Raw genomic sequence first — 12,726 nt, forward strand, 5'->3', positions numbered from 1 at the left:
CGGTATATTTCCTTCAATATAGAAACAGTCATTTAAAATTCCCTTGCATAAAAGGGGATTTAGATCCAACATTGAAAACTATAGAGGTATCGCAAAACTACCAGTTATACCTAAACTTTTTGAAGCTATTATCACTGACCATATAACCATCGATTTCTCCATTAATTTCCTCATCTCAGCATGGATTTCGTAAAGAGAAATCGACTCTAACAAACTTGCTTGAATTTGTAAATCATTTCTCTTTTTGTTTTAGGGAACATAAGCATACGGATGTTATATACACAGACTTTAGCAAAGCTTTCGATAAAGTAAACCTCTCGATTCACATTCTTCCCATCTTTATAATAGATCACAACGAGTGATATTTGAGGATACACCTTCAGATGCAATTAATGTTTCTTCAGGTGTTCCGCAAGGTAGTCATCTTGGCCCGATTCTGTTCTTGTTGTTTATTAACGATATCTCTTCAGTAATTGAATTCTCAAAAATTTTATTATACACTGACGACGTAAAGCTTTTTAAATCATACACTTCAACTGAGGAAAGCAAACAGACTTAAACAATATGGTTGCATGGTGTGATAGAAATGATTTGCCATTGAATCTCAATATATGTAAGACGATGTGATTTTCCCGTAGAGCACCTCTCTCCTTAGGTAATAAAACACAATAGTCTGGAGCAAGTTTTTAATCATATTGATTTGAGAGTTAATATGGACCCTAAGCTTAATTTTAGTCTTCATATTGATACCATGGTCTTGAAACCAAAAGCTGTCCTCAGTTTTGTTAAACGTTGGTCTAAAGAATTTAGAGATCCGTATATTACTAAAACACTTTATACAACTTTGGTTAGTCCTATATTGGAATCTGGCTCTGTTGTATGGAACCCTAACTAGCAAATCCATTCTGACAAGTTAGAGTCTGTTCAAAAACAATTTTTACTTTCCGCCTTAGCGCATTTCCGATGGGATTCTAGGGTAAGTCTACCTCCATACACTAGTCGCTTAAAACTTATTAATCTACCTACACTTTCTAGTCGTAGGGAAATGCTTGGCATAATATTCTTAGTGAAAATCTTGCATGGAACAGTTTGCAGTTCTTTTCTCCTGACTGAAATTAAATTTAATATCCCGGTTCGCTATCCTGAGGTTTTAACCATGTTTTTGTAAATCCAATTATATGGAAATTAAAATTGGAACTGTTTAAATACAAGTCGGTTAATTTTGTATTAAGATCACTAACATTTTGATAATAAATGCTTAGCGAATTTCCACCAATCAGATATTTATATCGGTGGTCTTTTGGTAATTTAACAATGTTTTCCTCAGTTTGACTTTTAAGTTTAGGCTTAAATACGCGTACAAAAGCCCCAGGTGGCCAGAATGAAATATCTAAGATTTTTTTGAATGTTTGAGCTTTTGGGGAATTGAGCTCTTTGGAAGTTGACGGCTTACCACCTTGAGGGCAAGGAGAAGAGAGATTTATTAGGTCATTAGGAGGAGACGTTCTTTGATGTACAGAAGAACTAAGTGTTACTTCATCGGAAGGACGTTTACGCTTAGGAGAAGGTTTGGAGGGTTCTTGAGAATCATTCAGGCACTTAAAAGATTTGAACAATTTTTCGTAGTGCCTAAATTTTTCAGTGAGGGTTACATGATCTCGACCGATTTCGTTAAAGCCATTGCGTGTCTCCCTATATACTTTAAATAGATCGATTTCAATAGATCTACAATTTAAACAACACCAACGCAATCCCTTACAGTCGAGAATAGAATCTAAGATTCTACCTGATAGTACAGCACATTTAATATGGACAAGCCTATCACAAAGCCAGCATGAAACGTAGCGATCTGACTCGCCTTTAATGTTGCAATTGGGGAAGTTGCAAGACATACATACATAAACAACAGGAATGAAGATCAAATAAAAGAGTAAGTTAAACAAAATTTAATAGATATATAATAAATTAGTATGTTAATAAAATAATAATAATAATAAATTCAATTAAGAACAAACGCAAAAATAGCAATTTTTTTATCAAAGTTCAGAACTTAAACAGTTTGAAAGAGCAATATAGCGAGCAGTTTTAGGTGCACTGGAACAAATAAAAAGCAATACAGCTGTGAATAAAGAAGTAAATTAGATAATAAACATTTAATACTTAGCTTGCAACTCAGAGTTAAATCACTAAATATTGTATAAAATCACTAAAAAATCAATTAAAATTTAAGAATTTTGTAAAATAAAACACAAAAGTTCACAGTAAAAAAGTTACAGCTTTACAGCTTGAAGTGTTGCCACTTTAAATATATTGGAGAATGATCCGAGTTAATGTCATAACCCTGATTAATCGGCAAATAGTTCCTTTTTGGCTGTCTGATGGCCAATACGTAAGGTAAGCCCGTCGAGAATGCATAATTTCCGGTTTGTAGTGCTTTATAAAGTTCTCTCTTCTTTATTGTCGTAAGCCTTGAACCCCAATGCAAATTTTTTGCGTTAAAATCTCCGTCAATTATTAATCTATATCTGTTTTTGTTGATTAAGTTTTGGTAATCCTCAAATTAGAGAGGTAAATGAGAGTGGACTTTTAACTCCGTAAATATGTAGTCAATGTTGTAGCTTGAAATTTATCAGTTGCAAGTTTTTCTTCCTCAAAATGTTTAATCATATTTTTAATTAATATTGCACTTCCGCCACGGGTGCCATTGCTTAGATGAATTGTATGGTAAGTTTCATAGTTTTTTATGTTAAAATAGGTTTGTGACGTAAAATGTGTTTCTAAGTTTAATAAAATTTCAATTTAATCCCTATGTTTGGTTGACCCATTTGATTTCCATAGAAGACTCTTTATTGATTTAGACTTTTTTGTTAAAAGGAATCTTTCAAGCTTCATTATATGCGCTTCGTCACAGTTATAGCATTTAGGCTGCTGGTGCTATGGCTTAGAACATTCTGAGGTCTGATGCTTACCGGAGCACTTAAAACATCCGGTTCAATAGAACATTTGAATTTAATATAGTTTTGGTCTCGTAAATATTTTTTATGTTCTTCATGGGATCAAATGTTACTAAAAACATCGTCGAGGAGAGTTTTAGTTTTCTATTGAAGTCTATTGAAAGCACTCAGTGCATTTAATCCTCTTTCAAATTACTAATAATATATTTATTTTAGCAATTTTTTTACAATAACTTTAATTGGCAGTGTCAAAGCTATACCAAGATATATTTCTGCTAGAAAGTGTTTTTTATATGCTTCTGTAGTCTTCTACGGATAAAGTGTTTATTATGTACTATATTCCATTATTTAAAAGGTTAATCGTAAAATTGTTTTTTAATTACGATTTTCCAATAGTATTTAGTTGCTATAATTACTAAAGCTGGAATCTCCAGACACCATAATTGCTGAAAGCCGTAAGCTATTTTTTGGTGGAAGCGGATTCGAATTAAATAACTGAAATACGCGGGTTAAGTTTTTATACCGGTTGGTATTTATTTATTTTTATACTCTCGCAACTTGTTGCTACAGAGTATAATAGTTTTGTTCACCTAACGGTTGTTTGTATCACCTAAAACTAATCGAGTTAAATATAGAGTTATGTATATATAAATGATCAGGATGAAAAGACGAGTTGAAATCCGGGTGACTGTCTGTCCGTCCGTCCGTCCGTCCGTCCGTGCAAGCTCTAACTTAAGTAAAAATTGAGATATCTTTATGAAACTTGGTACACATGTTTCATGGTACCGTAAGACGATTGGTATTGCAGATGGGCGTAATCGGACCACTGCCACGCCTACAAAACGACATAAATCAAAAATAAATAAGTTGCCATAACTAAGCTCCGCAATAAGACACAAGACTGTTGTTTGGTACACAGGATCACATTAAGGAGGGGCATCTGTAGTTAAATTTTTTTTAAGTGAGCGTGGTCCCGCCCCTAAAAAGTTTAATGTGCATATTTCCTATACCACTGAAGCTATAATAACAAAGTTCACTGGGAACAAATTTTTTTAGTATCTCTATCGACGGTGTGAAAGTGGGTGAAATCGAGTGACAACCCCGCCCACTCTCTATAGAACGGTACTGTTAAAAAATACTAAAAGCGCACTAAACAAGCAGAGACATTAAATTTTATCTCTAGGATGGTATGAGATGACTTTATAGGAACCGCGTTCAAAATTAGTCAGTGCGGGTGGCATCGCCCACTTTTAGGTTAAAACCCATATCATGGGATCCCATTAACCGATTTCAACCAAATTCAGTACATACCATGCCTTTCATATTTCTATGTCATAGTGCGAAAATGGACTACAATCACGCCTATTTCCCATATAACACCATTTTAAATTCCATCTGTTGTTTTACTTTCCAGTATGCAAATCAAGCAACAATGAATGTATCGGGGTAAAACTTTGCGTGAATAATGCGTTTAAAGTATGCCACCTTGTGACCAAAAATTCTCTAAATTGAACCAAAACTGTTCAAGCGCCTAGGTACTGAATATGTGGACCCCAGTACCTATAGTTGACTTTTTACCGAAAATATCGGTCAACATAGGACAAGGCGGCAAGATCCACAAAGAAATCTAAAAGGAGTATACCATTTGACTTTACGAGAGTATAAAATATTCGATTACATCCGAACTTAGCCCTTCCTTACTTGTTTAATTTTATTTTATTTAGTTATTTATTAACAACCGTATTCTTCATTTATTTAGGTCTTTTATGTCCTTATTTATGCTTATGTAGGTACACCCTAATGCGTGGACTTGTACGTATGTATTTATGTACTTATGCAGTTGAGAGCTCGTTGAAGAGATCAATGCACTTTGTACCTATGTATGCACGAATGTGCTGAAATGTTTAGTACGCAATCCTGCTTGCGTGAGTCACGATGCCCTGGGGGTCACGAAACGTTTTGAAAGGGGTCGTGAATCATTTGTTAGTTGCAACAAGTTGGTAAAATTACTTAAGAATAAAAACAAACAATAAGTTAAAAACAGTTTATAAAAATCACTACAAAACATTATTAGTTGTCTCTTATTAACAAAAACTAAAATAATGAGATCTCTTTCATCTTATACACCTTACTATTAATTTGGGCCATGGAACAAAATTGTAGCTGGCAAATGGAATTAAACACTTCAAAGCCTCTGTAGTTAACTTTGGGTATTCGGATTTCCTTTTTAACCAAAAGGTATCCAAATAAGCCAACTCAAACTCCTACTGCAGCATTCTATCGGCAGATAAGTCAAGCAGATTGTCTTTGAGCTTAATTGTCAAATTTGCCACGTGTGTAGTTGCATTTAAAAATTGATTTAAGACCCACCTTTTTCCAGTGTTCTTTGAAATTTCTTGCACTGAGAAGTAACGACATAGATCGTCTTTCAAATTTTTCAATACTATTTTCATACCAGGCATTAAGTCTTTGATGTTTATCTTACGCTCGATTTCTTCAATAAAAGACTCGAAGTCGAAGAAAATGTATCGAAGTTGCTTTAATTTAGAGACGATAGTCACAAGTCAATTTTGTTTGTAAAACCATGAATTTTGTCTTTAGCTGTAATGATATTTTCATTCTGTCCTTGAAGACTTTTGTTCAAGATGATTAAATGCTCAAATAAGACAGTAAGAAAAGCCAATTTCAAAAGGAATTTGGGGTCATAAATAAATTTGGAGTATTCTGACTTGACCTACTGTAAATATATCAATGGTTCAGCGCGTAGTTCCAAAACTCTGGTGAGTACTTTGCCTCTTGATAACCACCTCACCTCTCAACAATCTTGTCTACAAAGCTTTGTTTTTTTAATGGAGTTCACCATTTTTATAATAACATTTAGAACTTGGTCGCGAGAGCTTGGCGATGGAGAAAGCAATGCATCGAACATGCGTTTGGCATCTGTTCTTTCAGTCACAATAAATCCACTGTTTACACCTGTAATGGCTTTCGCTCCATCTTTACAAATAGCAATATATTATATTATATTTACCCAATCTATATTCATATTTTTAGTAGCTTCAAGGAACATGTTATGCAAGAACTGGTTTATAGTATTCGTGGGCAGCGCTCTACAAAACAGTATTTCTTCCATAAATTTTTCATGAATTACAAGGCCACAAAAGTACTTATTCGTATTTTTTCTATAACTTGATCGCGAACCTCAGTCGTCATATCGCTTATCCTGCGTTGGATGGTGTTGTCAGAGAGAGGTGTACTTTTAAGTTTCTCTACCTCTTGTTTGGCAAACATAATTATTAGTGTGAGGTTTTCCAGCTTTAGCCTCACGAAGCACTACTCGATAACTAGACAGCAACGCTTTCTCATTTCTCCCGGCCAGCATCGGTATCAGCAGTACGTTACATCTGTGTGAATTGCGCTATCAATAATATCGAACACGTATTCAATGTACAAAAATGTGTTTTACGTTCTTAATTATATATTTCTCCTGAATCCTAGTTAACATAATAAAGGTACCGTTGTAGGGTGTAAGTTTAATATTTATGACGTATAAAAATACATAGCTAAACAAAAGTAGAGATTAGGGAGGTCGCGAAATTGTTCTTCACAATAAAGGGGTCGCGTCACGAAAAAACCTTAAAAAGCACTGATGTATGGGTATTGCAGGATATATGCCAAAGTGGACTTTGAATATGAAATATAGATTTTGTTTGAACCAAAATGTATATATTAAGTCAAGTAAAAAGTTCTGATGGAACACAATTCGGCCTCTGTTGATCAAAGATGGCCTCTTCTGGATGAGTGCTGCTTGGCAGTAGAGTGCCGAATTGAGCGTTTGGCCATAGGGGAGCAGCTCGTAGTAGATGATTCCTTGCCAATCCCACCAAACACACAGCAAAACCTTCTTGGCGTCTTGCTTCCCAGAGCTTTAACCACGATCCTTTGCGCTCGATGTTGTCGTAAGTGACCCATTTTTCATCGCCAGTCACAATCCGCTTCAGAAACGGGTTGATTTTGTTGCGAAGCAGCAGCGATTTGCAGATGGAAATTCGGTCCATCATGTTTTTTGCGTTAGTTCGTGTGACACCCAAACATCGAGCTCCTTTTTGAATCCATGGTTATGCAAATGGTTCCAAACGGTTTGCTGGCTTATCTTTAGTTCCTCAGCAATTAAATAAGTGCTCACGTGACGGTCTGTTTAGCAATTTTCGACGACAGGCCTCCCGACGCGTGGTGCATCTTTGACATCGAAATTACCGGAACGGAAACTAGCAAATCACTTTTGTGCTACACGTTCGTTTACAGTATCGGGCCCATAAACTAAATTAATTATTTCAGCCGCTTTGGCTGCTTTTTTTCTTTGACGAGCGCTCAAATCAATCGAGAAACTGTCAAAGACAAACTTTTAGCGCGAATAAACACGTTTTCAGCGACGTATAGTATGACATGATGCGACACGTAACACTAGTCCTATAGACAATAACGCCATCTTTTAGATAAAAACCGAACGAACTTTTTACTTGACCTAATATTTTAATGTTTCCAAATTGTAACTTGTCCCGAGATTTTTTTTCTCGTACCCGAACTTTCTATAGATTTGTACATAATAACTCATTAAAATAGTTTGAAATTATTAATGAAATTATTTTCTATTAATATTTTTCATGAATAAATTTATTAATCTTTAACAGAAAAAAGCTATAAAGAAACTAAACTCAAAATAAAATATCATGATTTCATGATTAATTCTTTAAATGCAAATATTTCGCATTTATAACAAGGAATAGCAAAAAAAAATTACATGCACGTTGTTCAAAGGTATTTGTGTCGTTCCTATAAATTTCGTTTTGCATTGCTTCTGCCAGCTTCTTTTAGCGGGGTTCATTTCTGGTATACCGCCTTTTTTGATATCAGCTGTTCAATAATCAGGGAAAGAGAATGAGAGAAAAATTAAGGAAAATTAGACAGTCTCTCATTATGTCATCCTTGTCGCTGCTTCAGCACTACAACGTACCTGAATGCCGCGCTTAGGATTCTTCGGATTGATGTGTGCATTTAGTTTATCTTTCGCCTTTTTTCAGTTAAATTGTTTATTATTTTAATACGCACTATTACTGAGTTGAGATCTAGAATTGATTAAAATTAAACAGAACCAAATCAAATAGCCGATGAATCACGAAAAAGACAATATTCCATTTTTAACATGGTCCAGTGTAACATAACATGCTGTTAGGTATGTAACCAGGCCTGCTTCCAAGAATAGCTCATTTGGACCAAGTGGTTCTTAAATTTTATCAGTGATCAATCATTCAACTACTATTTAAAATTTGACTCCATTGTATTACACGACAATATTGATAAGTTCCAATTTTTTATTTCGACAATTATCTTTTAATCAATTATCTTTTAATTTCGTAAAAATATCGAATAGTATATCTTCATTACGTAAACTCGTATATCTTAGATTGCCCAGCTTCAAAGTTACAAATTTGTGTAGGTATGTATTGGGCACGCTGTATTGATACATCGGCAGACAGTATCTCATAAAAATATTTTATAATTATTATGAGGTACAAGTTAGTTGATTTATATCGAAATAAGAGTTACTCTATATAGCTATAAAAATATAAGATTTCGTACTAGAAAATTTCTCAGAGAGTTTTGTGATTGCTTGACTCAGACTTATTTGAGCACTCTTTAAAGATGGACACCAACAAAAAGATAATAAGCCATATTTTACAGTTTTCGTCGATAAAGGCGAAACCACAATGCAAGCTGATATAAGGCGGAAAATATGAATAGTCCTAATACTGTAACAACCAATTACGCGCAATCATCCGTTCCGGAAGTTTTGTCAAAGATGCTCGATAAAATAATGGAAATCGTCGAGTCCGATCGTCATATAAGCTTTGTTTTGATTGCTCAGGAGCTAAACATTGCATAAAAAATCACTCGGAATCATTTAATTTAGTTGGATACAAAAAAAATGAGAGCAAAACACACAAAAAAATCTCATGAACCGATTTTTATCGGCAAATCTTTGCTGAATCGGAACAAAATCGATCCATTTCTAAAACGGATGGTTACTGACAGTTTTTGAATCTTTGAGTTGTTTTTCGCAGAAGAGTTTCACTTTTCACCTATATTGTACTAAATGAATGAATATAAAGATCCATATAGTAAAAATATCCGTTATAATCTTTAAGGTATTATTTTTGATTTAGTCAACTATCATGCTTTATTTGAAAAGATATCTTCAAAGTTCTTACTAACGGACTTGAAAAGTGAAATTTTCATTTTTTATTTCATATTTTACAAAGGCGCTACATAGGCTCAATCTACCTATTGAGTTCTTCAATTAGCTATTGCCCTACCCAGACCTATCATGGATAGTTACATGTATGAGTAAAAATTTAAATAATTTGAAAGCCTGCAAGATTCGTAGAGTTAGTTTAGTCTTCTTATTGTGTATACACTAATGTAAGTACTAAAAAATATTTGGATTCTATTATTTTTAGACATTATCAATTTACCATAATGGGGACGGTATTAAGCTTTAATCCAAGAGAACGCCATCCGTTTTATTCATCCCAGACTAGCATTCAATATAACCAACAATCTGACGTTCGAAACGAATATATATTGGAAGGTTCTTCTTTAATGGACTCTCATTTGAACAACTTTTGCTACGAGCAGTTGAATAATGCCAAAAATCAGGAAACGAAGCAAAGTATTCGTGTTCCGCTTGCTAAAAATGGCATAATTGCGCATAATGGATGTGGAAGAATAAATGTAGGCAAGCAAAGTCATGTTACCAGCTATAGTTTCAATAAATTAAAAGGTACAAAAGACACAATTAACAATGATTTGGATTCACACAATGAAAATTCTGCACTTTTCACGGAAAAAACTACTATTGAAAAGAGTATGAAAAAGCACTCGTTATTTATTAGTGCATTGTCTTGGAAAAAACTTGCTGCGTCGCATAATAAAAAGAAAATTGAAAATAAAAATAAATTTGCTAACATACCTACAGGCTGTTTCAAAACTCATCCGTTGGATGCCTCAAACGTAGCTTATACCGATAATAATAAAAATGTTCGCTTGCATTTTAACCATATTAACGACAGTCAGCACATAAATTTAAATCAAGATAACTCTCAACCATGTAACACGCTCTTTTCAAATTCTAAAACTAAAAAGCAAATAACATCACAAGATCTTGTTAGAATTAATACCACTAATTTTAATAAGCATAACAAATTGATTCAAAAAGAGCCTTTGACTTTATCTTTGCCTCCACAATCGCAGACAATTCATAATAAAAACAGCCACATTCCGAGGAAAACTGTAATTCAGGTGAGTTTTACTTTTACTATAATAGCTTTAATTTACCACAAATCATAAAAAAAAAGAACTAAAAACATAGTATGTACACGAATGTATGCCGCACTGATCATCTTCGTGGTGGTGGAAGTTACCAGCAAACCCCAATTTTCTTTGATTAATAGATATATAACGAAGACGTTTTCTTTGCATTTTTTTATGTTAGTTTTTCAAATTATTCCACAAACTTTAATTTTTTTAACATTCTCAAATTTGATTTACAAAAAAGCATATCATTCTGGCTTCTTCCAAATGTTTTTGGATACATTTTTTATACTCTTGTAACATGTAGCTACAGAGTGTAATTGTTTTGTTTACCTAACGGTTGCTCGTATCACCTAAAACTAATGGAGTTATATAATATATAGGGTTATACATATAAGTATATTTATTATATAAGTATATAAATGATCAAGATGATGAGACGAGTTAAAATCCGAGTGACTGTCTATCTGTCCGTCTGTGCAAGCGTTAACTTGAGTAAAAATTAAGATACTGGACTACTGCCACGCCCACAAAACGCTATAAGTCAAACGCCATAATTAAGCACTAAATAAAGATAAAAACCTGCAATTCGGTACAGAGGATTACAGTAATAAATGGCACCTGTGGGTTAAAAATTTTGAAAAAATGAGCGAGGCCCCGCCCTCTAATAGGTTTAATGTACATATCTTCTAAACCACTAAAGCTACAGTAACCAAATTCGCTTAGGAAAAATCCTATCAAAACCAACAGTGTAAAGATGGATTAAATTGTATTTTAACCCCGCCTTCTTCCCATATAACGGTTTTGTTAAAAACTACTAAATACGCCAGAGACATTAAATTTTACACCCAGGAGGATACAAGAGGGCTTTATAGGAACCGCGGTCAAAATTAGACGATGGGCGTGGCACCGCCCACATTGAGGTGAAATCACATATCTCCGCACCTACTCGACCAATTTCAACCAAATTTGGTGCGAAACATTATCCTGACAATCCTATGTTAACATAAAATGTGAAAATTGACGCAATTGGACTATAACCACACCTACTTTAATATTTCATATGATTCCTGCACTTTCCAGTCCACAAATCAAGCACCAATGAATATATTCGGATGAAACTTTGCACAAATGGTTCCTTTATTCCACTACAACTGTTCTAGCCTCCACATACCGAATATGTGGACACCAGTGCGTTTGGCAGACATTCTGCCGAAATTATCGGTCAATCTGTGAGATACATATGTTCAAATTAGGGGAAGATGCTTCTTTAATAATAATATATCCTTGTGTCCCTTCCCTTAGCCTCGATATACTAATGAAAAGAATAATATAAAAAAGGGTAAAGGTTTTCGAGCTTCCAGTTGACTTTATAACAAATGTATCGGCCAATGTGTGAGTTATTTTAATAAAATTTAAAGAAATTTTTTCTAATAACAGTGTATCTTTGTGCATAAAATGGATAAAATCGGGGAAGAGCTTTTCTTAGCCCCGATATAAATATGACACATTTTTATTAATTTATTTATATTATTGTAATAAAATAAAGTGGAAACGTTTTTTTTTAAGTTATTACAAGTAGTTTGGCGCTCAATATAAATGACATTGGTCTTGGTCTAAACCTCATATCCCTAATGAATTTCGATCCTCTGGATGACATTTTTCACATCAACTAAATATATAATATTTAGCCTTTTCGGTTGTGTTTATATCACATATACCTACATATCACATTTGAAGATGATTTAAGTATAATTTTTATGGTAATAAAACTAAGTGAGTCTATGACCTTCAAATGAAGGTAATATGATACCAAATTTGATTGTAATCCACGGTTTCGTCGAACAATAAAGTTGAACCCTTTCGCTACATTTTGTGATATAAAGTTTTAGCAACACCTGAAGGTATATAGCCGGCTTTGTTCTTTACAAGTTGCAAAAGTATAAAATGTTCGGTCACACCTAAACTAAGCCCTTCCTTACTTGTTTGATATTAAAATGGTTTGCCCATTTATATGTTATGTTAAGTCTTTTTTCACATTGGGTCATCACCTTCACTATTTTTATACTCTCGCAACCTGTTGCTTGTATCACCTAAAACTAATCGAGTTATATATAGGGCTATGTATATATAAATGATCAGGATGAAGAGACGAGTTGAAATCCGGGTGACTGTCTGTTCGACCATCCGTCCGTCCGTCCGTCCGTCTGTCCGTGCAAGCTCTAACTTGAGTAAAAATTGAGATATCTTTATGAAACTTGGTAGACATGTTTCTTGGTACCGTGAGACGGTTCGTATTGCAGATGGGCGTAGTCGGACCACTGCCACGTCCACAAAACGCCATTAATCAAAAACAAATAAATTGCCATAACTAAGCTCCGCAATAAGATACAAGACTGTT

The 12,726-nt window shown here is 34.1% G+C and overlaps 1 protein-coding gene across 3 annotated transcripts in view; it reads left to right on the forward strand.

The window, feature by feature from the left end:
- The window catches only part of Cdk5alpha (Cdk5 activator-like protein), a 172,754-nt gene that overhangs the window by 13,376 nt on the left and 146,652 nt on the right, over positions 1-12,726 (forward strand). For 2 of the 3 annotated variants that reach the window (XR_004976568.2, XM_036362956.2), the window contains exon 2: positions 9,473-10,313. Coding sequence is in view for 2 of the 3 variants with exons in the window: in XM_036362956.2 (XP_036218849.2) it covers positions 9,492-10,313 (822 nt within the window). In the remaining variant the exon portion in view is untranslated. Of the gene's footprint in view, positions 1-1,713; positions 1,931-9,472; positions 10,314-12,726 lie in introns of those variants that run through there. The other variant, XM_036362957.2, reaches the window with a different exon arrangement.

The sequence above is a fragment of the Bactrocera oleae genome, chromosome 3, assembly GCF_042242935.1.
Source record: "Bactrocera oleae isolate idBacOlea1 chromosome 3, idBacOlea1, whole genome shotgun sequence".
NCBI lineage: Eukaryota > Metazoa > Arthropoda > Insecta > Diptera > Tephritidae > Bactrocera > Bactrocera oleae.